At 36.5% G+C, this 27,255-nt stretch overlaps 2 protein-coding genes across 2 annotated transcripts in view; both read right to left on the minus strand.

Moving 5' to 3' along the window:
• Positions 1–7,495, minus strand: part of LOC308186281 (adhesion G-protein coupled receptor V1-like) — a 59,486-nt gene extending 51,991 nt beyond the window's left edge. The window contains exons 1-6 of the mRNA XM_080608417.1: positions 7,384–7,495; positions 6,405–6,491; positions 5,375–5,551; positions 2,217–2,330; positions 1,394–1,596; positions 611–740 (exon numbers count right to left, since the gene is read on the minus strand). Of these exons, the coding sequence (XP_080464543.1) occupies positions 611–740; positions 1,394–1,549 (286 nt within the window). The 5' untranslated portion in view covers positions 1,550–1,596; positions 2,217–2,330; positions 5,375–5,551; positions 6,405–6,491; positions 7,384–7,495. The remainder of the gene's footprint in view (positions 1–610; positions 741–1,393; positions 1,597–2,216; positions 2,331–5,374; positions 5,552–6,404; positions 6,492–7,383) is intronic.
• Positions 7,496–9,307: 1,812 nt separating this feature from the next.
• Positions 9,308–27,255, minus strand: part of LOC308186290 (adhesion G-protein coupled receptor V1-like) — a gene marked incomplete at its 5' end in the record, with an annotated part of 33,686 nt that continues 15,738 nt past the window's right edge. Inside the window, 10 exons of the mRNA XM_080608441.1 lie at positions 9,308–9,856; positions 11,080–11,297; positions 13,394–13,520; positions 16,010–16,276; positions 16,668–16,791; positions 17,429–17,592; positions 18,207–18,387; positions 20,237–20,422; positions 20,511–20,637; positions 22,976–23,008. Coding sequence (XP_080464567.1) covers positions 9,453–9,856; positions 11,080–11,297; positions 13,394–13,520; positions 16,010–16,276; positions 16,668–16,791; positions 17,429–17,592; positions 18,207–18,387; positions 20,237–20,422; positions 20,511–20,637; positions 22,976–23,008 — 1,831 coding nt within the window. The 3' untranslated portion in view covers positions 9,308–9,452. The remainder of the gene's footprint in view (positions 9,857–11,079; positions 11,298–13,393; positions 13,521–16,009; positions 16,277–16,667; positions 16,792–17,428; positions 17,593–18,206; positions 18,388–20,236; positions 20,423–20,510; positions 20,638–22,975; positions 23,009–27,255) is intronic.

Raw genomic sequence — 27,255 nt, forward strand, 5'->3', positions numbered from 1 at the left:
TTGTTCTTACAGACAGTTATCTACGAGCTACCTCTGCAGCTACAGCTCAGCAAACTCCCTATGGCCCTCAACATCCACAGCCTATTACTGCTATAATCCATTTGACCTATGTATTGCAGTTCTTCTGATTTCACTCATGTGGAAGAAAAAACAAAACAAAACAAAAAAAACCAAAACAAACAAACAAAAACACAACACTTTGACTGTTTAGCCTTAAATATTTTATAAATATTCCATATTTTTGAAATGCAACATATTGCTAATATATTTTTGCATTATTTTAGTTCTCATTACCAACCATGAAGTTATACAAAGTGAAAAGCAGCAATTGCCTTTAGATGACCTAACAGATGGCAGTGATACACTTTCCCTAATACATGGTAATAATATACTTGCTATGGGATCTGGTTGTTTCCACCAAGGATTAAGAAAAGAACTGAGGAACAGTTCTTCCCTACGAAAAAAGACAGCTGTATGGGGGTGGGGATGTAGAGGTGCTTTTTGTTTGTTTTCAGAAATAACATAGAAAATAATGCCAAGAAAGACAAGATTTTTATGAACGAGTAGAGGTCATGAAAATACAACTAAGGGACTGATATATGTGCCTTACCTCCTCCCTCTGGGTTCAACAGCTCCACTTTAAACGTTTTTTCTAATTCAGGAATAGTATTATCAGTGATGTTAACAGTAATGTACTTGTATCTTTCTCCTGGCTGAAATTCCAGTGTACCCACAACAGCCTGCAATATAAGAGCTCTTCATATTTTTGTTCAAGTCTAATGTTTTCATCCATGTAAAAAAAAGAAACAGAACCTTCATTTTGTCTTTTTCAAAACATCTACTTTTCCTCACTTAAGCTTTAAAAAAAAATCTGAAAAATCTGTTTTACAAAAGAAAAAAAAAAAGAAGAAGACATCTAAGTTGACATACTGGTGAGCATCTGCATTCATGTACATTTTTCTTATTTTTCTGCACAAATGATCAGTTGGACAAGCAAGTGCAGATACATGCAGGTTATTTTGCTAGGCATATACAAATCCCAGTATGTACAAGCATAATGTTAACCTGTACATGCACTTGAATAATATGGTCTGTAACAACAGCAAAACTCACAAATTGCTACACTGGAAACTCTGTTAAGAAAAAAAAAAAAAGTTCAAAACCAGAGGCTTTTCCTAGACAATGCAACTTACTGCAGAGAAAAGAATGGAGAAGTCACATGATGTATATTTTTAAGTGAATATTACATATCCATTTGCCACATCACCTTGTAAAGTAGTCTTTCTGTGAAAGAATCATAGCTGGGCTAGAGCAGTCAAACTGAAAGCTATCTCCACGATAAATAACTCTAATTAATTCCAAAACAATTATACCACCTTGGCAGTTGCCATACCTGATAATCTTTGGGACTGAAAGCTGTGACTGGCACTGTTCTGTATTCCACCAGAACTGTTCCAAGAAGGCCTTGTGCACGAACTACCAGTAATCTGACGTGTCCAGCTTCTTCTTTAATAGTAATATGGGGCACAGAAGAGGCTGGAAGAATCATTTTATCACCTGGCTGAGGAGGTGGCCCCACAGAGAACTGGAGCAGACCTGGAAGACAAGAATTACTACTTACATGGCTTTTCATAACAAATTTTAAAGATGATAAACAATTTAAATAAAGTGATTGATAACATATCTTGTGATGGTTCTGAAATTAAAAACCACATATACCAGTATACCCTTAAGCCTCAATCACACTATTTCCAGAGATGTGCTGTGTGCCTTACCCTCTCTCACTGATATTCTTGTCAGTCTTGATAAAAGGCACAGCACAATAATAAAACCTTCTCTTCCCAAAAGAGCCTCACAGGCCACGGTTTTGCGTATTTACTGGTACAAGACATATGGAGAAATGACTCTCATTGTCAGGAATTCTCATTTGATGAAAAACCTGGACAGGATCAACTACATGCAGAGCCTTTATTTGCCCTCACAAGAGAATCATTGCTTGTTTGGGCAGGGAAGATTTGAGGCCTTTTTGTAAAATTATAAAAGAAAACTAATTCAGTATTCATTCATGTATATAAACAATGAATTAATTCAAGTTAGATAAAGTGGAATATATGAGATTGCTTCCTCAACTATTACAACCAAGCAAAGTTTTCATCTGACTGGAAAGAACTACACAATAATCTGAAACAAAGCTGTATAATTCCCATCATTGTTACCGTATGGGTGGTCACTGGCTTTGATGCTGATATCAGTAGTTTCCTTTTCTGGATCTATACTTGCTCCACTGGTAGGAGTTGAACCTAGTTTCCCATCTCCAGACACTGCAGAGACTAATGTCACACGGAAATATTCATTTAACTCCGGAATGTCATCATCAATAACATGCAAATTTAACACCTAGAGAAGGACCAAATCATGGAGAAATCAAACCATGCAACATTCTTTGATTAGTCAGTCAGCTGTATCTGCTGTATAGTTCTGAAAGCAAAGGACACTATTTTTGCTCTCCACATAAATTCAACTAATTTCTAAGATAACATTTTATGTCTAGAATATGCTTTCCAAAAACAATGCTTCCAAGCTACTGGAAATGGAAGGCATATTTTCTGAATTGTTTCAAACTACATAAATAAGTGATAATAAATACTTGTTTGGTTGGTTTTGTATATCTTCACAAAAGCAGAGTTTAATTTCCATGTACTGAACATGAAATATCTGATAAATTTTAAAATCTTTTTGAAATTATGCTTATGAAGAGACATTACAGTGATTAATCCAATTTAGAGAGCAAATAAATTGAGCTTATTATACCACCTGACACTTTGACCTGCAGATCATACGATTTACTAACATAACCTTGCTCTAAACACGCTAACACATTCACTTCAGAAAATTCCATCTTTCTTTATGTTTCGATATGGTCGGACAAACATATAGAAAACATTTAAGTAGCTGATCATATTTAGAGGCATGGTAATGAGTAGATTACAAATGTCAGTTGAAAGTCCCTTAGGATATCCCACCTGAAGAGCAGCTTGCTACCAGCCCGTTTCTTAGAGCCATGCACATTAGCTCCTCTGTATGTATGCAGTAAATTGGACCAGTAAGCTGTGTAGCAAGAGCCTACATCAGCCATTTTCTGCCACTAGATAGAGTAATGTGGGCCTCGTCTATGTTGCCATGCTAGAAAAGCTTTGGAAATTTCTGCTATATATGATTGTATGAAATGCAGTAATATCATTTCACAGAGAAATAAAGCTGAATGAACAAACTATTATAACATGAATGAACTATTTTCAGATACCACACGCTTTTGCCAGTCATTACATTATCCAGATTCACAGTTCTAGTGAAGTCACTGGGATCCCTGCAAATGACTTCAGCGAATTTGAGTCCACATTGACTTCTGCAGCCTGATATAAGTGAAACTGAGGATGGTATTTTCTACTCACAATTCATCCTTATTATACAAACAATAATAGAAAGTGTATGTTGTTTCTACAGTACTGTGGTCCCGCACCACTTCTTCAAATAAATTTAACAATTCTGTGCTGTACATCAGGATTGAATTCATTGAAACAGATTATTTTTATTTCTATTTCTAGCACACGCTGTTTATTACCACAGAATTTTAATCATAGGACAGCCCACGTTGGATGGGACATCAAAAGATGAAGTTCAATGTTTCATGGAAAAAAAAAAAATAGATGAAATAATCCAGCACCATGTTCAACTGCATCTTAAGCACCCCTGGTGATGGGAATTCTACCATAGAACCATACATTGGTTTGGGCTGGAAGGGACCTTAAAGCCCACCCAGCGCCACCCCCTGCCATGGGCAGGGACACCTCCCCCCAGCCCAGGCTGCCCTCAGCCCCATCCAGCCTGGCCTTGGGCACTGCCAGGGATGGGGCAGCCGCAGCTCCTCTGGGCAGCCTGGGCCTGGGCCTCACCGCCCTCTGAGGGAAGAATTTCCTCCTTCGCCCCCTCCCTCGCCCTGCTGCCCACGCTGCTGTTGGTGCAGCCCAGGGTACGGGTGGCTTTCTGGGCTGCAAGCACACATTGCCGGCTCATGTCGAGCTTCTCATCAACCACCACGCCCAGGTCCTTCCCCCCCCAAGGGGTGCTCTCAGTGCTTTCTCTGCCCAGCCTGTGTTTGTGCTTGGGATTGCCCTGGCCCAGATGCTGAGGTCGGGACAACCCGACCCTGTCCCTAAGGAAGTCGTTCCAGTAGTTGTAAAAAATTTCAAGACAAAACCTCTCCCACTCTATCTTTGTACTCTTTGCCCTCTGTCTTCTCCTGTGGTTTCTTGAGAAGAGAGAGCCTCTGTCAACTCTGGAGCTGCCCTTTAGGTACTGTAATAATGGGATCAAAGTCCCCTTCTAAAGGGTGAAAAGATCTAACCCCTTGAGTCTTTCCTTAGAGGACAGGTTCTCCAGCTCTTTGATCATCTTTCTGGCCCTCTTTTGGACCTCCAGTCTGCCCACATAATTTTTTAATTGTGGGCCTCTGTAGCTTTGAATTCCTACTCTTCAGTGTATCCTGGTATCCTGGTATTTCTTTTTTCTTTTTCTTTTTTTTTTAAACTAATTCAGATAAGGAATTTCGTAAGACTTTTAGAAAGCTTTCTCAGAAGCAGCTAAAGCTTCCCTTATGTATCATTTCTCTTTCTCTCCCCCAACTCAGAGATGCAATTCTGATTACCAATTTCAGGTGTCTCTAAGGCCAGAATATTGAATAATTTCCTTATGTTCCAGTTGCTCGCACACTTTATGCAGAGGAATAGATTAAAGCAGACAGTAATCATTTCAGGGAGACTCAAAAACAGCTATTGTTACAAGAACACCTTTAATCTCCTGTTTCTGATTTTGAATTTAAAAGGAGACAGAACCTGGATAGCCTTGAGTGCAAGAACAGCAATGAATCTTACTATTGCCTATTTAATTGTTGTGGACATAAATTTGAGTTACAACACTCAGATCAAACCTGATCATTTTCCAATTTTGAAAGTACATGGACTATCTACACTTTTTAAAGTATATGTACACATACACATAAATACAGTTAATATTTTTTATGTATATGTACATATATCTAATATGTACATGCACACATGGTGACTTTTGAACTGACATATACACAGAGCTACAAATAACACTTTCTTGTTGTCAGGGATGGAAAAAAAGAAAGAAAGAAAATATATATATAACAAAAAAATAACAACATAAAATAACAAAATAAAAAATAATAATAAGAAAAGCCATGTGAAGTAAACACTCTCTAGTATGCAAACCAGCCAAGCACCCTCAGAAGGTATTTTCCAGGAGGTTTGTAAAGGACAGGATGAATTGTTAATAGGAAGGTAGGGTTTACCTCTGATCTCTGCCAAGGAACGAATGTGATAGTGCCACTGCTATTAGAAAAATCGGTAACAGAGTAATTAATGCCAGTGGAATCAACCTGTGAGATAATGTACTTTATATACACATAGTCTAGGGCTCCCCTTGTACGCTCCACAACACAGGATATAGTGGAACCTTCATCAGCAGTCTGGAAGAAAGCAAAAATTTGGAACGTTTATTACTGTCAAAGTAAATCAAGGCAATTTCATTAAATAACATGAAAATATTTAATGCCAGACAAATGTTCAAGTAAAAAATTGCTGTCATGTTACTTTCAGCTCTTTTGGAGTGTTAGGAAGCTGAAACTGACCTTGATGCCAATCAGAACAATCCTAGTGGAATCTGCAAAAGTCTGATGCCTCCCTGAGGACTATTAAGGTAACAAATAACAATACACTGCAGTTCGTCCTGGACACAACCCCTTTCCTAAAACTATGCGTCAGAGACAGAATCAATATGCTTGAAATGTACCTGTCGAAAGCAAATGAAACTATTGCTTTATAATAACGTCAATATTGTAATTTTCCTTAGCAATAATTTAAAGAAAGATTTGGATCAGCACTTTCTCTAACCAGACACACTATGGATAGAAATAAACTATACCATCATCATTCAGAAAAACAGATTTTTCTCTTCTACTGTCCTCCTTACAATTCTGTATCTTCACAGATAACATGACTTCTGCAGCGACAACTTCACGTCTCTGGAATGAAGCTTTAATTGGTACTGACCTTCTATTTTAGAAAATAACGTTCATAAAATTAACATAGAAAATAATTTTATCTGAAAGTTATTGGAAAGGTTAAAGCTATCTTATGCATTAGATAAATTTCAGGGCTGCTTTGTAAGAAAGCATAGATACTGTGTGTGACTTCAGCTGCCTAGTAGACAGATATGCACAGTTAAACTACTGGTAAAAAAATGCTGTGTTCCTGCATCACCACTAAGAGCTCTAATACTTCCCTGGTGAAATGGACATATGATAGGTGCAAAACAATTACCGTGCCATATAATTATTTTTTTTCTTCATGGTTGGCTGATGATCTGTGGCATCACAGCGTATCAGAGGTACTTGAACCTGAAGGAATCTATTATCATAGCATATGGTAGGCACACAATAAGCAAACTGAACCAAACTGAAAACTAGTATCACTCAGGCAAGACAGTTATTTTAAAAACATCATAAGCACTTTGATTAAAAAAGAATGTAATTAAAGCTCATAAGAGTTCCCAAATGAAAACTATATTAAATTTTTTTTTCCACAAAATAATCCAATACCAGTAGAGATAGCTATCATGTTATTCCCCCTTATAATTGATTAAAGAAGTAAAGAATGATTTATGTTTATTTCAAGCCTCCTCAAAAAGTAGCAAGTTTACACTCTGCATATAGAATGGATACCACTGAAAAAAGATTTCATCTGTTAAAACTAAAACAACAAAAAAAACCACTACTAAATCAACCAACTGACATCAAACATATGCAAATTATAACTTAGTTTATGACAGCAAATGAAGGTGGAAAAATCCATAACACTTTGTCATTGCATGATCTCTAGTAAAATTATCTCAAACACATCATGTGACACAGAAAACTAAAATAAAAATCTTTGCAATAATCCATTCTCAAAAAAAACCCAGAGAATTAAATCTTACATTTTAACTGGTAACTCAAATGTAACAGAAGTGAAGGTAAAATATTTTTCTAGAAAAAAAAAATTAAGCCTTAGTCTTCAGTTTATATAGTAAACTAAATTTTCTTAACCATTTTTTTCTTTAGTTTTTTAAAATTATATAGTAAATCCCAGTGGAACTGAGGTTGTATTAACAGAACATATGCATCTCCAAATCCTAGGAAAACTTTGCTTAACCACAAAAGCAAACACTGCAAAATCTAGGGTTTGTTCAGGTCACTTGGTCCTGCCATTTAGCTTTCTGTGCCTGAAATATCACCTACAATTTCCATTATGACCACCTTACCTCAGGGATACATGCTCCAGTGAAGCCAAATAAACCATTAGCATTATCACTTTTCTGTATTCTTAATCTTGCTGTGGTGTTTTCTTGTGAAATTCGAGCTCCACCACGCACAGAAATGAGCTTTAGTATGAATAATTCTTCTCCTTCTTCCTCTTTGTCATCCTTTGCAGACACGATGAATGATTTATTGGTCTCTCCTTGCCAATACTCCAAATACCCAGAGACAGGGTGGACATCACTTTTTGCAGGAGTTGCATGAAGTTCATAGATCTCTGCTCGTGTCAACTTACGCTCATAAAGCCTTACATCCTGCATTAACCCTGTGTACCTACTGCTGCCGTTGATTCCTGCTCCAATTCTTACTATTCCTGGACCTGAGAAGGAAATTATAATTTTTTCTCATGTTATTGTATTTGTATGAAACAGTCAGCAACTGACTACCTGTTTTTCTTAAAAACCAATGGTAAACTGTTCATTGTCCCTGGATGAGGAATCATATTGATCTTGAGATCCAAAATCAGGAGGTTCCTTGAGCCTCATCTCAATGTTACAGGTAAGTCCTCACAGGCCAAACAATTCCATCCTATGCTGTCCAAGTTTTTCATCCTATTAGTTCTAGCAGCACATTATCATCATCCCTCATTTTTATAAGTCTTAGAGACTTGAGGCTCCCTCTTTCCTCCACAGATTTTCAGAGCAGAACTGCAACCCCTTTTAGCCCTTGTTTTGCTGAACAAATCCTACTTTGTTTCCCTCTGCTAGGGCAGCTGATCCATTCTGATGATACTCATGATTACTGCATTAACCCTTCTGGACATCCATTTCATCCACCACACTGTAATTCCATGCAAATTCCAAACTCTTTTTACAACAGCATTTATATTTCTCTGTCTCCAAACTATAGGATCACAGCTGCCTCATATTCATTCCTACTCTATCCTATTCTGTGCCATGCTATGCTCTTGTGCTAAAACACACACATCAGCTGTTTTCAGTTGCCTTTCAGAAAACGAAAGAAAACAAACAAACAAAAAAAGCTGTGCTCTTCAGTGTATTGTCATACATATGACACTGAGTGGCAGTTGTAGAGATGAGCAACCACAGGAACTGATAAAAGTCCCAGGGCACAAAGTGGAGGATGCTGAGAAAAACTGGGCTGCTATGCACACCACTGTGTATTACCCAACATTCAACGGAGAGAGATGACATACTTGCCTTACTATTGCATTATCCCCAGACACACGCCATCCCCACTAATAAAGAAAATTTACAGCACAGACATATCCTTCTAGCAATAAAAGCATCATTGCATTTCACATATATTTGTTCTAGAAACCGAGGGAGGGAAAAAAAAAAAACCTCTCAGCCTCTCAGCTTAGCTACAGTACTGCAAGTGTGATGGAAATTACTAATTGCAGAAGTACTATTCTTTTTACAAATGGAAAATTTGATTTCTTAAACTTCAACCTGGAATTTTAAAAGCAGAAATAAAATAGTACACCATACAATTAATAGTCCTCTACTCTCACTCAACATCGCAGCAGTTTGAATTTTTTAGAACATTCACACAATTTCCATAGGCTTTCTGAAAATCCTCAAAGAATTCTTATCCATTCCTTTCAATTAACTTAACAGATATAATCATTTCAGTGTATTTCTTCCACCTTTGAAGTGGCTAGACTATGCATTTCAGAGCTTTATATATGGAGAAAAATAGCAAAGGCTCACCATCAAGAATTGCTTCTCCTTTTAGACTCTTCATTCCTCCCAGAACTAGAATTCCATCAACGTAAAATTCAATTATACTTTCATCCAGAGTAATCAGAACGTGAAGCCAAGTATTCTCATCCAGGTATTTCATGACTGATGTTTTAGCCATGTATGTCATATTGGACCCTAATGCTGTATAATGAAGCACTACAGAAACATGAGAATCATTTGTCTGAATTTTCACACCATAATATAAAGTCCCATTATCGTTATCCTTTTCAACTATATAGCCATCTGTACTGACATTAGGAATTAACCAAGCTGAAAATGTAAAATTGGTTACTGCATTATTTCCATTGTTATGGGTATTCAGGACCGATAATGCCAAATGCATCCTCTTTTCCACTGAAATACAGAGCGTCTGTTCCACTGTGATGGCGCCTCATGTGGGGCTGTGATTGTACTGAGCTTGGGAATGATCCAAGCAACAAGAAATCTACCATTGATGGCAGTCCAGCTTGGAAGGTACTAGACAGTATTTCCCAACCTAGTCGGACAACACCAAAGGTGCCTTGCTGTCTCCAGATGGTGAAGTCCGTAATATAGGAAAGGTCATCTTCAGAAAGAGTATCTTCCACTATCTCTCTGTCCTGGCTCTCTGGATCTATAACAAACACTCCAAAAGGGTCATCATTGAAAGGGATCATGACAGTTACAGTAGGACTGGTTTCAGATAACTGACCACCAGGACCAGGAGACCCACCTGCGTAATAGAAGTTAGAGTAAAAGTTAATGATTAAACAACACACTCAGAAAAAAGTTTCAAAGTACTTTTTTTTTTTTTTAATAAAACAAGTTTCTAAAAAAACCTCAAACCCTCCTTTAAGATCCTCTGGACTTATAGCAAATGATCTAACTTGAAAATTACATAGGTTAATTGTATTATTCTTAAAACACTGTGCTGATGTAATTTCAGTAGAAAACAAACCCACATGCTATTTTTCAGCTGTAAAACACACAGATGTCTTTCAGGTGAAACATGACAAGGTCCATCTTTTCTTAATTAGCCAATAAGGTAGGTTACCTTTGATTCGTTTGATAAGCATGGGGGCCAAATTCAATTCTTGTATTGCTCAAAGACTTACAGGAATAGAGAATGGCAAAATCTTGCCTGTTGCCTCTGATACAGAAGTACATACACCTTGCAGAAACAGTAACCAGTTGTGTGTTAAAACTGCTGCCCAGTCCTGGTGTTAGTCATCTATCTTTGCACAGTAAGAATTCATGATATGAAGATCATGTTGTGAATGGAGAATCTCCGTGTTCAAAGTGTACAGTGATCTACCTGTTATAAGCAGGAAATCTTTTGTACATCCGTATGGACTTCACTTACAGGAAAGGCCAACACACATTTTCACTTGTATCAGAGCACAGAAGACCATGAATAGTACTAAAGTGGAATTAATCCAGATTAGGAAATGTGTCCAGTAGCAATTTAAAGTTGTAATTTAAGTCATGTGAAGTGGTAACTACAAGTATTTTACCTCCTCTAGGGAAACAAACAAACAAAAAAGCAACCTCTATTATGGTAGACACACATAACCTTTAATACCTTTGTTATTTCTTTGTTAGTATCTTTGTTTTATATTTTGTGCATGGAGATCTATGTATCTGAAATTCAGAACTCTTGGTTTTTGAAATGAAACTTCTGAACTTTAAGAAGTTTAATTTCAAAAACCAAGAGGCATCCCTTTTAAAGTTCAGATCACCAAAATGTGTTTAACAGTAATTCGGGAACTGAGTAACTCTCTATATATGGAAATCAAGATTAAATGAAAAATAAGACCTAAAACCTTACCAGAAAAGCATAGGATATCAAGACATGATTCAAAGCAATGCTCTTTCTAGTGTTGGTTTCTTTTTGATTGATTAAACATAACTCTTTTCTACCAGATATGAAGGAAATGGTGATATGGAAGACAATACCTGAAGCATTCACCAACTTTAGAATGTAAAATTCATTGAATTCAGGAATTCTATCTGAAATGGCACGTAGTGTTATTGACTTCGACCTTTCACCATCCATGAAGCACACAGTCCCATAAGTTTCATAGAATTCTTCTCCTGGCTTCAGTGCAGAGTTATTATCAAACAACTGCCAGGTCAAAGAAACATTGCCGAAGTGTCCTCTGTGTCTCAAAATCCTGTTCAGTGATACAGAAAGAATGAGAGTCCTGGCAGGCATGCATCAGCGTTGAGTAGAAAAGGAAAATGTGGAGACTCCTTTTACTGTAATCTTCCTTACAGTAAGAAGTAATATACTATGTAATATAAAGTAAAATACTAATATACTACAACTGTTCCATGAAGCCTTCCTTTTAAAGGCAACCACGTTTGCAGTACAATTCTACTCCCGGAATACGTACTTTAGAAAACAGAAGTAGCATACGCAGGTCCATGCAGAATACTACTGTGAAGCTACACATCACTGTGTCTTGTAATTCCAATTTATAATAATAAATATGAATGCATAATAGTTCAGAAAGTTAACATTAAAAATTAATATACTTGGACACTCTTAGACAGGAAAGAGAATCATCTACATTTAACCACAAACGTTTCTCCTTTCAGTCATCAAGTCTACTTAAACTTTTTCTTACACTTGTATTAAATTAGAATTACATTCTACGGCTTTCAGAAATCTACTGTTATTTGTGATTAAGAACGTAGTAAATGAAAAGATTTTTTTTTTTTTGGTAACTATCTGCTAACACAATTACACTAATTTCAAAAAGGCACTACAAATAAAAAGTGACCCATACAGTGCCTTTATTAAGAGTGCGCTTACATACAGGAAGTTTGCTTCTGTCGGTTTGCACGGTGACATAAAATGCCTTATAAATAGATTATATCAGGTTGAAGAATTAGTTCAGCTAAACTAGTCCAGCCACAGCAACACATTTATGTTGTTTCTGCTTCCAAAGGTTTTTCTTCTGTGGCGTTAACCAGGGTGCTCTATCCCAGCTGTGTAGCGCTGCTGCACTAACTCCAATTACCTCATTAAAACCTCTGTGTTTTCGGTGGTTTGGTTACATGCTACTTTGACCACTTTTTTATATGCTACACAACTGTCAAAGTAGTGACAGTATGGAAGAGACAGATCCCTAGTAAATATATTTTATCAATGATGACTGAGCAGGTTCCTCAGATGTTGGAGATCTTGGTATCCTATAATTCCATAAAGCACCTGTATATAAGCATGTTTACATCAAAACAATATTCTTAACACCACCAAATCCACAAAAATTATCCTGCAGATTAGACTATAAAGGACAAAAAAACAACAAAGCCCAAAACAGTGAACAGCACAACAACAAACACACAATGAACTTAATATCCTCTTTTCTTGAGACTATTCATATTTCAGATGTATTGACACAAGCATAAAGAACCAATTCACAGCCATAAGCATCTGCTTCAAGGCTTTAAAACAAACAGACAAAAAAAAAAGGATGATTTTTTAAATGCAAGAAGAACCTCTTCCCTAACTATTTGCACTATCGCATTTATTGTGACCTAACTTCTCTTTACAGCCTGTCTCAAGATTTCTTAACGAAAAATCATTTTTTCATCCAATTAAAACCCCATAGTAAATTTATGAAATGAATGTAACAAGGCGAGATGCCAAGTGCATTCAATTTTTAACCCTGCTAATTCTTCAATATATCATGGTGGCACAAAGGGAAATACTTTCAAAGGTCAGACTAATGAAGAGTGTCACATCCGGACTTTAAGTATAGATTTCAATCTGTAATTAACAGATAAAAGAAAAAAAAAAATACAAAAACAGAAAGAAAGAATACAGTAGTTTGCAGTTGAAAATTTCAAAGATGGGTACAAAAAGCCACCTAGTGCCACACAGTTTTATTTAGCTATTTGTTGAGTGGTTTTTTTTCTTTTTCTGTCAGCCTAGGTTATATTGTGCTCAATCATTCAGATTTTTCTGTATCTACAGGTTCCTGAGATTATAACAGAACATCAATGCTGAAGTCTTATTTAGTTACATTTCAACATGAGCTTCTGTGCACTTTTTAATATTTACTGTGTACTCCATAGTATTACAGGTGATGTCTTCAACACATTACAAATCATTTAATCCAAAATTTTGTAAAACTGTTTTTCTATAGTGCACTTCTATCAATGCACACTTGTGCATTTGATTTAATCAAAGTGCTATTTATAAAGTACCACATACACCAGTTCCAAAAGAGTGCAAAGATATTCTTTAAACGTTACTTACCAAAAAATGTTACTTTTGCCTTCTTCAACTGGCTTCTCTAAAGGTTCCAAAGAGAAAATTCCATTAGGATCATCATTTGCTTCAATAATAACTGTTGCCATTCCAGCCTTAAAGATAACTGTATCTCCTAAAAAAGAGGACAATTATTATTATTAAAATTGGAATCAGAAATGTAGGTAACTCTAAATCCAATTATGTTTTCTACTCACTACAATTGCTTTTATACAAAGAAAAGGACAATTATAAAAGTCAGTGAAAAACAGAATTTGAGGTATTCAGCAGCAGGCAAATCAGAGTAAAAGTATTTAAGTAGTGTACCATCCAGAGAGCAAGACGTAAGATTTTCAGGAAAAATGACATGAACTGAGAAGATGTGATTCTTACTACACAGTATCCTTGCATGTAGTTGTTATGTGAGGTAACATTTTCTGTTTGATCATCTGGACAAGTCAAAAGAATAAGATATTCAGAGGTACAGAATAAAAGAGTAAGGTATTCAGAGAGCCCCGACCTTCTTTAGACCTAGAAGAAAAGTATTGCATTTAAACTAAATACAAGCTATGAGCAATGTCTAAGAGTTTATTCACTCCCATATCAAAGAATATCTAAAAGGAAGAAACATAAGATTCTTATTATGTAGATGGGAAGCTAGCAGGATTTCAGTGTGCATATTAGTACAGGTAAATATTAAGGGATGTTAATTCTAACTCCATTGCATTGTCCATAGATGAACATAATGTGTCCACACCCACCCCATTTTTTGTCTTCTTTGAAAGTGTCCGACTAAATTTTGTTCCACGTTAAACAATGTGCTTATTCCTCTAACTTCATATACCTCTATTTGTATTTTCTCTCAGGAACAACAGTCCCCAAAAAAATTTCAGAACAGTCAAGGCCACTGTATGTAACCAATCATAGAAAGAAAACCAACTTTTGCTTTCAGGAATATGTATAGAAATATTCTTTATTCTTAGTGATTCTAGAATGGCTGTAAAACTATATGATGCTCATTTTAGAGGAAAAAGGAGGCTATGGATACCCATTCCCCATGTGCTAGGAGAAAAGCCATGATATGTTCCCAATGGGGTAGTATTGGGAGCTACCAGTAGATCCTGAAGAAAGTTATTAAAGTAGAAAGAGACAACAAAAGAGAAAACTTATGAAGGAAGAAGAATGGTTTTGTCTAATCCTTTCCCTAGTCTGATATTTTATAAGAGACCTGGGTACTACAGTGAATACCAGCCGACCTTGGGAAATAGCTTAGCTGCCTTATACTCAAATTACTGCTTTCCCTGTCAACCTCTGGCTGCCTGCTACCAATGTTCAGGGAAGGATTCAACTCAAGATCAATGCTGCCTTGTGAGAAACTCACAGGCCAGCCGCAGGGTGTCCACTGTAGCATGACCTCAATCACTTCAGTCTTATCGACTGCTAAAGACTAAGACCATCAGAGACTGTAATGAGAACTAAGATGCTTAGCGTGCTTACAGATGAAGAAATCTAATTTTAGGTTTCCTAATCTTGAATTGAATACCTGGTAGGTATTTTACTTTGAGAACGTGTCACACAATCTGAAGGTATAGTCTGATGGTTAATTGCCATCATCTTTCTTTGCTTTATTAAATTACAGCCCCTCAGGTTTCAATGGCTGATTCAATACAGCTTTGCTTTGCATTGCAAAGATTTGCAGCAGATTCAGAGCCTGTTATTACCTCTCAACTAGAGAACAGTAAAAAATGAAGGGCAGTAAATTAAAATTTGATAACACAATTGCAAATGACTCTCCCACAACACCATGAGTTTTGTTGGAGCTAGGTGTGGGGAGGGTCTTTATTAAATACTTAGGGCTCTGGAAAAATTATGAATTTCTTATACTTCACTTTTATTTTCTCATGTATATTACATAACAGTGATAATTTATTCTAAAAGATATGTATTTCAAAAACGTGAGGAATGGGCTGAATAATTTTGGTCATTCCTTTTTAAGTGTAAACTTTGAAAAATAAATAAATAAACAAAAATACGTTATTTCTAAGGTAATAAATCCTTTCTTTAGAGGTGGTCCCCTGGGTAAATTGTGACATATATTTTTCTGCAAATTAAGCCTTTTAAAACTATAGTCTCAGAGTGAAAAAAATGTATGCATACTTTTCGCTACTAATAAAATAGAGCAATTACATACCCTTCCTCCAAAATATGGCAGTTCTGTTTGTTTTTACAAAAATCATGTAGTTTTGTAATACACTCTGGAGCATGAAAAAAATAACTAAAAGAATACCTCTTTTCCTAAGACTGTTGGGTACTAAATTTTGTTTTTTTTTTTTTTTTGCTTTGTGTTTTTGTATTGAAGTCCATCTAATTTGGAGCATTTATATTTGAAAAGGGACTTTCACTCCAGTTGTTTTTGCAGGCAAAGTATCAACTCTATCATTTGATTTTTGTTTCCAATAAAATAATTAAGGATGAAAATTCAAACACAGTATGCATTTATTGTATAAAAATCTTGAAGCAAACATTATTCGTATAATTCTTGGCATTTAAATATTGCTTTATGATAAGACCAAGATACTAAGAAATTGCCAGCAAAAAAAAAAAAAAAAAAAAAGGAAGACTTACCTGTAGAATTGAAAAGGATAATATAAAATGTTTCATCAGTTTCAGGGGTATCATCATCGTTGATATACACAGATAAATTCTGCTCCCTTTCTCCAACATCAAACAAAATGACACTGTTCTTTCCACTGGGAACAAAGTCTCCCTCTTCAGCTGTTGCATCTCCATTAACAGTAATATACTGGACAACAACAGCGACATCAGCAGATCCATTCCTTAGGACTGTAAAGTTTGCAACACTTCCTTCTTGAACACTCACTGTCACAGGTTCTGAAAATACAAAAGCAACAAATCTGTCTGAGTTCAAGCCTGAGTTGCTTGCATTTGCTCTGTTTTCTTAATTCTCTCTAGTAGGATCTTCCTCTTCAATGAAACAATAAGATGTATGTGATAAAGGTAGGAAATAATTCAGGTACGAGAGAATATTTTGTACCTTGCCTCCTAACTGATCTCAACATCAACAAAGAGAAAAATGACACACACAAAAAAATGGGAAGGTTCTGAAGGAAACAAATATAAACTAAATACAAAAAAAAAAAAAAGTTTGGGGAGCTTTTCCACTTGCTCTTTTGGGATTACGATTTCGCAATGATCTGGTTTGTGAAAAAAATCCGTTTTAGGTAGTGTATGTATTCCACATTTATAAACAATAATATCTAACCTGCAAAATAAATGGGATCATCATTCTTTGTTATTTGTAAAATTGCAGTGGTTACATTGCCCAGCCTGGCTCCACCGGTAGCATTGAATAAACTGATGGTGAATACTTCCTCCTCTTCAGGCACCTGAAAGTATTAAGACATTAATTTCTAGCATACAAAACACTGAAGAATTTAAAATGAAAAGTTAGGGGGATTAATAAGCCAGAGATTTCTGAGTGTTGTTTTTATTTGTCAGTCCTTATGTGTCTCAAGAGGGATGATAATTCATACAGTTATACAGAAATTATCATCCATCTACAGTTTTTGTAAGTAAGTCCCTTCCTCTTTATCTTGCACAGATGACCCAAAAGTTACCTTCCAGTTTTATGTTTCTGATACATGTAGTTTTTTTTACAGCTTTATTTATTTATCATTAGGTGTAATCTTTCTTATATTACTTCAAATTTATCAGCATATAGGATTAGGATTGAAATTAGGATTCCAGTTATCAAGATACGAGTTTCAGTCAAACTTTCCTATAACTTTACCACAGTACAATTACTCTCAGCTTCTACCTTTTTTGTTTAGAGGTATGCACAGCTTCTGAAATTTCTCTATGATTTGCAGACATTATCTCAGTTCTACCCAAGTATTTTGATATTTCCTACAAGTTATTAGGCTCTTGAGAAACACACATTCCTTTTTTCTCCTTATACTCTAATGTTTTAGTACTTACTCTTTGTCCCATATTCTCACCCCAAAACACTGTAAAAGTGTTTACCTCATCTGGCAGTGAGTAAATGGTGATATTTTTTGAAAACTCCAGATTATCAAATAAAATAGTCCCTTGCTCTGGATAGACGTCATTGGTACATGCTGGATCAACAACCCAAGACACACTAACATTTCCATAGTTTCCTTGATTTCTTACAACTCTGTAAACAGCTAAAAAACATAAACAGAGTCAGTGTGCATATTCAGAGCAACAGAAATCAAAAAGGAACATCTGAAACATCTGAAACTGAGAAAAAGGAAATACAATAATAACCAATTTCACTTCTTATGAAACCAGTAACATGTTGGAGTGCTACAGAAAAGGACACACAAAGACAGATTACTAAAGCAGTGCAAACTGCTTTAATTTCACATGTTAATTCTTGCCTGTAAAAGTAATTGATAACTGAATAGATCAATTAAAATCACCCATAGGAAGATTTAACTCTACGTTTCTCTTATATAACACCCCATTCTTCATTCTCCACAAACAGAGCTACTACCTCCACGTTGCACTTTGCACATACATCAGTACTCCATCCCTCCTGTCTGGAAAATTCTCTAGCAATCCTTTTTACTCAGTTAATCCCTCTGTTTTTCCACACCCATACTTCTCCACTTCACTCTCCGCTGCTCATCTTGCTTGGCATTGTACCAATCTGTAAAGTCCTGAGTGGAGATTTTAGTAAGAAGTCTCCTAGACTTCTGTTATCCTAGAACAGGGAAAATAAGACTTGCAGAAGCAGACAGCAGATAAAGAAGTAACTCTAATAAAAAGGAATTACCGGTATGGATGACTTCTCCTTTGCTTTCACTTATTGTTACTGTTAGTTCGTAAGGTAGAAACTGAATGATACCATGCGGATCATCATTCTTCAAAATGGTTATATTGACCATTGTGGCATTCCCCAACTTGCCTGGCATTTCACTGTAGCCACTAAGTACCACAGAATATAGCTCATCCAGCTAGAAGAGGGAAACTCAGTCAGAACAAAAATACATATTCAACATCCACATCAAAAACAAAATGGTCTATAGTCCACAGTCCCCCATCAGGCAGAAAGCGATACAAACTTAAAATGAAATCACACACATTCTACATGCAATAAACGTTTGTATAATGCTATCAAATAAAGGAAATTGTTAGAACTTTCTATCTCTAAAAGCATCAGTTTCTCCAAAAGTCTATTATTATTATAAGCAAGGACTTATTTTGTGTACTTAATTTAGAATCGCATAATTTCACAAGTAATGTTTGTAACACACTCTGAAATGTAAATTTTCTTTCCTCCAAGACTTCTTAAGATTCCTGGCTTTGTAACAGGTAAAGCAAAGATTTTTAAACCATGGACAGCATGCTAATTTAGAAAGAATTGATCAACTGGCTTTATTAATCTAATGGGACATGGTACTTTCAAAAAAGTATCAGAGAACATTAGAAAAAAATATTGCATTTATCTATCTAGAAAACAGCATTACTCTACACTGGGGAGAACTCAGTGAAACTGGCTGGTGGTTAGCAGTAAAGAAACACACATGAACTGGTTCTTCACATACAATTCAATTAAACAATGGTGTTCAGTACTACAGAATGTCATGGATGCTAAAACCTTACCTGCGTTCAAAGCGTAACTGCTTCAATTAACAGAAAGAAAATCTGAAGGCACCCAAAGATACCATCCATTACTCCAGACATCCTTGGACTGCCCACCATTGGAGGCTGGGATGGCATTCTGGAGGAAAGTGATTATATATGTCCTGCTCATGTATGTGGCTTTTGGCCACTCTTGGAGATAGAAGAGTATAAAAGGACCTCCTTATTTTTTAGTCCTGACACTACAATTCGTATGTTTTTGCCTGAGCATTTCAGCAGGATGACTTACCTAGTCTAATAATACTGCTGTAAGCAGGGAAATACTTTTATCTCAGCCTGCTGATGAACTAGTAAAAACTGGGAATGGAACTATTAAATAACCCGCTGTTTTAGTGCCTAAGTTTTACTAGATTAACTTATGTTCCTGGCTTCTGTAGTGGAGTTCAGACTTCTTATGTCTCCTTTCTTTGGAGTATGTAGGGAAAAGAAACCTGAATTTCTACAGCAGCCTATGCAATTGAAGTTGGAGTTGCTGTGATCCCCTGATTTCCTCATCATATGGTCCTCCATCCCTCCTTCAATCCATGACTGATGACCACCTGGCCCTACAAAAAGATTATTAACCTTCCTAAAACCTTTATGTTTTGTAAAGCTGGCTTTCTGACATCTTACTCCTAGATCAGCTCATTAGCAGGATCAGACAAACACAACTAACTGCTTATGCAAAATACAGCATAGGAATGTGCATGTAAAGGCAGCAAAAAATGCTGAATCACAGCAGCTAAAATTTATGTTAACATAAATGTGGTAAAATCAAACCCTTGCAAACTTCCTGATGGAATCCAGGATGGCTGATGCACAGGAAAGGGAACAAGCTACAGAAAAGCAGAAAGCAAAGAGAAAAGCAACAGACACATGCCTCAAATTGTGCAGATTTCTGGGATTACAAAACAATAGAGATATCAGAGAAATGAATATTCAGGCAAGACTGACAAGACCTGATTTGTATTGATATAAAGTGCTTTCATATGGTGCTTGACTATCTTATAGGCCTTTCAGTCACTCCTCCTCTATCTATTTCTCACACTTAAGAAAAAGAAAGCCTTCAAATGTTACAGAAAAATTGCTGGTATTTACAGGTGAAACCATCTATATTTTAGTAAGTGACAAACAAATATGTATGTGAATGCAATTTAAAGAGAGAAAAATATTAATTCTTACCTCTGGAATCCCATCCATCCTTGTCAGTAGAGTAATTATGATCTCTCTTTCACCAGGCTTAAACTCCAGAATTCCTGTGCTTCCATAAAACTCATTATTATCTCTTGGTTCTACAGTGTAGCGCAGAAACTGTCTGATGAGGCTTCCTCTAGTGCGAACAATCTGCAGCTCAACAGACTCCCCTTCCTGCAAAAAAATAAAATTAATCTTTTTCTAGCACTCTGTTAGAACTAAGTCGTCTGTAATGTTTAAGTGACGTTACTCGGATAGCTACCTTGATGCTGTAGGGACCTCTGGAAGAGGAAGAAAATTCGAACACTCCTCCAGGATCATCGTTTTCCAAAATTGTAATTTCACAAGTAGTAAACCCGTATTTCAGTATCTGATTTTCCACACTGACCCTGAGAAAGGAAGGTAAGAGGTTTTTTTCAAGTTGCAACTCTGTTTAGCAAATCCATACAGAGGAGATCAGGATATTGACAAATTTTATGAATAAATTATGAAAGCCAACAGTTACCTACAAGGATTAAAACAAGTTAAGAATGATACAACATCAGAATGTTTTATCCATTCGTAAAAAATAAATAAATAAATAAATAAAATAAATAATTGCCTCTGAAGTAACTTTTTGTTTGTTTGTTTCTGATTAGCTTTTTATAGCTAGTAACTCTGTTGTTTGTTTGTCTGTTTTTGATAACACATGCACACAACACACAGGAAAAGAAACAGAATAGTGCCAGGAAAAAAAAAAAAAAAAAGTTAGTTAAATTCAGAACTACTTTGTACTTGGATCAAGGTATAAAGGAAATTCCAAAATCACCTATGCTGAGATTACACTGAAAAGCATAAATTTCCATTATTGCTTTGTTTGTCAAAGTTTACTACTGACATAAAGAGGCAGAAATTTGACCCTCGATACCATGGATTTCATCCTCAGCTCTGTGTTAGCCTGCCTTCTGTAGATGTGGAGACTACCTGTAGGATCCCTGTCTGACTCTACAAAATGTTGGACCTGCTCTCAGTAGCTCAGACTCATTCCCCTTTCTCATTACTCCTTTAAAGCACATGCTGAATGGTGCAAGAATGAAGTACGTTGACCAAATACGCATACTTCAGATTCCTCTCAGTAAAGGATTTCTCTCTCTGGGCTTCTCCTACACCATCTTGATCGTACTCTGTGACAGGAATGGGCAGTATCTGATAACAGTAATGAACCTTGCATATTACTTGCTTGCCTTTCCTCAGAAGCAGTAATTTTCATCATTTTAAATTTCTTATATTAAAAATTCCAGAGAAGCACTATTGCAGGATGCATCAAGAATACACCTTCAGATTGATGGTCTGCATATGATTTATTACATGTAGTTTTAGGTACTTAGATTCCTTTGCATCTTTCACGTTTCCTGTCAGTATTGTATTTTTCAATGAAATCGTGGTCCTGCATACTGTACATATTTTTGTGCTTTCACTGTGCTACAACCTAGACTTTATCAAACACTATTTCATGAAGAAATGTGATCTATTATATCCAGTTTTTGAAATCAGGCCCAGAACTGTGTCCAGAAGCACGTTTTAAGTAACTGGAACCTACACACACAAAAACAACTTAGCATTGTTGTAGCACAGTCTACAGGACAGGGTACAGGATGCAAAATAGGTAATACCTATTTAATAGAGTAACGTGCTCATGTTTGTTACATGTTTAAAAAAAAAAAAAGTCGGTAGAAAAAATAACCTGTGTTATTGTCCTGGTTCCAGTTAGGACAGAGTTAAGTAGCTCATAGTAGCTGGTAGGGTGCTATGTTTTGGATTAGGATGAGAAGAGCGCTGATAACATGCTGATGTTTTAATTGTTGCAGAGCAGTGTTTACACCAGGCCAAGGACTTTTCGGCTTCTCGCTCTGTCCTGCCAGCGAGCAGGCTGGGGGTGCAGCAGGAGCTGGGAGGGGACAGACCCAGGACAGCTGACCCAAACTGGCCAAAGGGGTATTCCATACCATCTGACGTCATGCTAAACAATATATAGGGGTGGCTGGCCGGGGTGGGGGGGCCGGCTGCTCGGGAATAGGCTGGGCATCGGTCAGCGGGTGGTGAGCAATTGCATTGTGCATCACTTGTTTTCTTACACATTATTATTGTTAATACTATTACCATTATCACTATTATTATTATTATTGTTATTATTATTTTCCTGTCTTAATAAACTGTCTTTATCTCAACTCACAGGCTTCACTTTCCCGTTTCTCTCCCCCCATCCCAGAGAGGGAGGGGGGAGGGTGAGCGAACGGCTGTGTGGTGTTTAGCTGCCGGCTGGGTTAAACCACAACAGTTATATAAATTATATGCATGTTAGTCTAAATCAAGATAACTTTCCTTGTCTTTGACTAGAGAAAATTACTCTGTAACTCTAATCAGTTCAGCCATTTAGTTGGGGCAAACTGTATTTGTAGCAGTTTAAAACAATTAATTCATTATTCCATGAAACACTCAAATATCAAACACTGAGCCATGCATTCATAACTTTCATCATTCACAGATCCTACATAAAGAAATGCCTTCAAGCAAGAACCCCATGCCATCAAACGAAACACCAAAGGGGAAGCATGCGTTGTCTGAAGAGATGCAGAGACGTGATTCTTGGGGGGGAAAGAAATGATAAAGACAGTTTCTGTCCAAACCAACCACTTCTAAAACAAAGCATTGATTCACTGAGGACAGAAAACAGTTCACCGCACTTACCCAAAGAACACGACAAACCTTTCTGTCTCTACCCTGTCAACACAGAGGAAAAAAAAAAAAAAAAAAAGAGGATGTAGAAAGTAATGAAAGTGCCACTTACTAAAATTTCAATACTACCCATCTTATAAAAGAACAAAAAACTAACAAAAGGGACAAAAAAAAAAAAAGAAAAAGAAAAAAAAGAAGGCTTTCTTTTTACTTTCCAAAAGTTTATAATGTTCTTTTTATGGGAACCCTGCTTGCTTGGCATTTTCCTGTTGACAAAGGCCAGCAAGTGGGCAGTTCCCACTTAGGAGGAGTGACCCCATGACCAATTCAGCATGTCAAGAGCCACTCAAGGTGTTCCCTACCAAGCCCTCCTCAAAGAGCTTGATTACTGACTGCGTGATCACAACTGCAGCAGCCATCCACGATTATAACCCTTTATTAGGGAAATACATCTACGTGCCTCTGTGATATGGTGTTTCATCAGTCTGACAAAGTAATGATAAAAACAGATAAGCACAGAAAGAGTACTGATGGGTACACAAGGAAAAGTAATTAGGCACAAAATCACAGCAAACCTCATTTACAACAATTTTTTAGTTAATCAGATTACCAAAGTAGTATATATACATGTATAACATAAATACAAATATAAGAAAGAGAAGCAGAAGGAGAAAAAGGGGAAAAAGAGGGGACAAGGAAATAAAGGGACAAAAAAAAGAAAAGAAAAAGGGGAAAGGAAAAGGTATTTGCTAATCAAAAGGTTAAAAAATTAAATCAAGTTTCAACCAAGCATTTATAACAAAACTGCCACATGAAGTCAGTCAAAAGGGCAGCATTATTCTGCAATAGTAATCATGTATTTTGGCTTTCTTAATCAAAAATACATTAAATACAAAAACTGTATCGTCTATCAAAGCACCAAAAACAGATTAAAACAGTGTTTGTAAGGTGATAATTGGGCTCCACTAATCTCAAAAATAATTTAAATTTGGAATTCAATACAGACAAGAGTTCACTCTAAATTCTGAGAAGTAAATACATTCACAGACGTTCTTTCGAATAGGAAGTCTGAATTAATTGAAATTTGTTATTGATATTCACTGAAGCTAGGTATATATTGAGACATTCTCCCTTCCCTCAGAAACATGCAAAAGCATTCAAAAAACAGCAAAATATTAACACAATGAAAAGATCAAGGAGAAGATTCCAGAGTTGGTAATGCTAAAATTTAATTATATCGCTAAGCTGTTAGTAAAATAATTTACAACAGAAAATAAAAATGAATCACTATATCAAGTGAGCTTTTGATATGTATTAAACCTAGACAGCTTTCAGGTCAGGAAGCAACCAGTAAAATTCAGTCCATCAACTGGTAAAAAAGAACATTGTTCAGGTGGTTTCTCCATACAAACCCCATCTTGAACACCTGGATCCTTTTATTTATTTACTTATTTGTTTGTTTGTTTGTTTATTTATTTATTATCTGGTCATTTTTTTTCTCTGGCTGATATCATGAGTGGTCAGACCGCTATCACTGCCCTGGCACAGTAATGTTAGTTACTTCTCCAAAAAGTCATAAAACATCCTATGCAGAAACTTAATAGAAGCAGCTAGGTTTAGGTTTCCAGCTCCAAGATGCTGTTAAGCAAACAATGAATGAACGAAGCTGTGGCTGCCCCATCCCTGGAGGTATTCAAGACCAGGTTGGATGAGGCTGTGGCCAACCTGATCTAGTAGGTGCCATCCCTGCCCATGGCAGAGGGGTTGGAAGTGGATGATCTTTAAGGTCCCTTCCAACCTGAGCCATTCTGTGATTCGAAGAATGGTGCACTCAGTAGTATTCTTTATATCTATACTCTAAGGCATATACATGTAACTTTTCATAACATAGAATGCATATCCCTAACAAGAAATTTTTAAAAAATAGTATTGAAAAAAAAAAGAAGAATTAAGAGAACAAAGATAAATTAGGAAAGTACATTTTAAATTTAAATCCAAAATGTTTGTTGTAAAGTATTCTCACAGGTTTACTTTTTTCTAGGAATAATAAAAAAAAAAAAATCCCAATTCTATTGTTTTGAACAATTACATTGTAATGCAATTATCATACTCACATCCTGCAAACTTTTATCCTTTTAATCCAAATGCTTGCTTTTCGGTTCAGTGTACTCTTCATGTGCTAAACCTAAGTCCATACAGGGCTAAACCAGGCAAGGTGAAGCGTTCAGCAAATAGCTGCATAATACTTCCAGCAGCCAGCTCAGATCGACCCGGAGGAGCTACGGGGCTGGACACAGGGTCCGTGCCACCAGAGAGCTGCCAGGACACCAGCCCCATCCCCTGCCACGTGCACTTCCAACCTCGAAGAACAGAGGGGCGTTCATATACCACCCTTACACCACGGAGGAGATGCTCCCAGACTGCCTGACACTACACGGGTCCAGTTCAGTCCCGTTTCACTCCTCGTGGTATGTGAAACCAGCTCTTTAGGTGTTCCTCTGACAGCAGTATGGAAACAGGACAAAGAGGGCTATTCAGAAGCAGCAATAAAAGTTAAAACAGCTGCTTTGACATGGTGGCTTAACCGTGGCCAGCAGCTCCTCCAGCTAGTGAAAAGAACTCTTGACCAGGAATAAGGTGATACCAATCACTGGGAAAGCCACTTCCCTGTTTTTATCCTCAGCTTATTTTTTCCTGTAAAATGGCTATGTATGGACATGAAGTTTCATATCGTCACAGACAGTAAACCCTGGCAATGCTTATGATGCTGCCAAAAGAAATACAACCTCAAAGTGTGTAAAGCATTTCTTATACAACAAGACTAATGTGAAATGACTGATCATTAGGGAAATTCTTTCAGTAAAAAAAATCATAATTATTATGTAGCAAGAACTACAGATGAATTAGGACAACTGACAGGAGCTTCAAAATGTTTCTTACACTTTTTTAAACATGCAGTACAAGAAAATAGGAGAAATTAGAGTTTTGACTAAGTTTAAGGTACCATGAGAATTTCAATGTTAAGAACTAACTAGAACCACAAAATAATTAAATAAATAAATGAAAAATAGCTTTGAAGTTAATAACTTTTGACAAAATCTGGAATTTCTGCAGAACCTGAGTGTTCTGAAAGACACATGAGAAACTTAATTTCCACTGTGAATCTACACGGCTGTCATTATTAAACCACACTTCTCTAAAAGACTTTCTTTTCTATCAGGGTATCTCAAAAAGGGGGAAGTGAAATTGCTTGTGGAACATTACTCAATTTGCTTGCATTCAGTGTTCACCCCCTCTTCAATTTTTTCAGGATTATCTACTGATTTAATTAGAGGCAGGCTCTAGCTCTAAAGAACTGCATTAAAGTAGGATTTGCCACATTAGACTTTCCATAGTGCCTCTCATCAGAGGAAACACCTTCTCTCCAGGTTTAATCCATCATTTATTTGATTTTTGAGGCTATTTTAATTTTTCTGAGTCATAGCAGGAGAGATATGTTGTTATTTTGAGAAGTAATGAAAACAAGCAGTAGGTGTCCAGCGCACTCATTTCAACATTCTACTATTTTCAAATGACTTTTTCCCCGTTAAAACGCAGTCTGATCAAACCCTTGAGGCATCCCTGGAGGTTTTCAAGGCCAGGTTGGACTAGGCTGTGGGCCGACCTGATCTAATGGGTGGCATCCCTGCCCATGGCACTGGGGTTGGAAACTGATGATCTTTAAGGTCCCTTCCAACCCAAGCTATTCTGTGATTCTATGAAAATTTACATAAGTAAGATAGATATGGTTTTGAAACAGACACTAACCAAAGGGAATTACCAAGTAAGGAGAAAATCCTAGCTCCATTAAGCAGTATGGCAGTGAGTAACCCACAACACATAAACCCTTAAGCCCTGTCCATCAACACTACACAGTGATTTAAATGGCCCTCCTATGCTTTTCTAACTTTTTGACATGTAGCAACCTCTAAAACCCAAAAATGTTTAAAAACTGCCAGATATTTCACAGTGAAATAGTCAAGTCTGTATTTTACATTTGTAATTTTCAAAAAATTACTTCATAACTCATAGGTCTAATCATTTTCCACATAAACTGATGACAGAATGTCAGCCTATGGAAATCTGTATCCCATCACAGAAATCACTAGAACAATAAAAATCTTCAAATAACGTTGCTTCAGTTTATTATATATAGTAAATGAGATTTATGTCGTAACATATGCATATGGATCTGTTCTGGCATCCTAACTTCCATGAGTTAAGACTCAAAAAATGCTGGAGCATAAGGACTG

This window comes from Anser brachyrhynchus (assembly GCF_964034855.1).
Source record: "Anser brachyrhynchus genome assembly, contig: SCAFFOLD_149, whole genome shotgun sequence".
Taxonomy (NCBI): Eukaryota; Metazoa; Chordata; class Aves; order Anseriformes; family Anatidae; genus Anser; species Anser brachyrhynchus.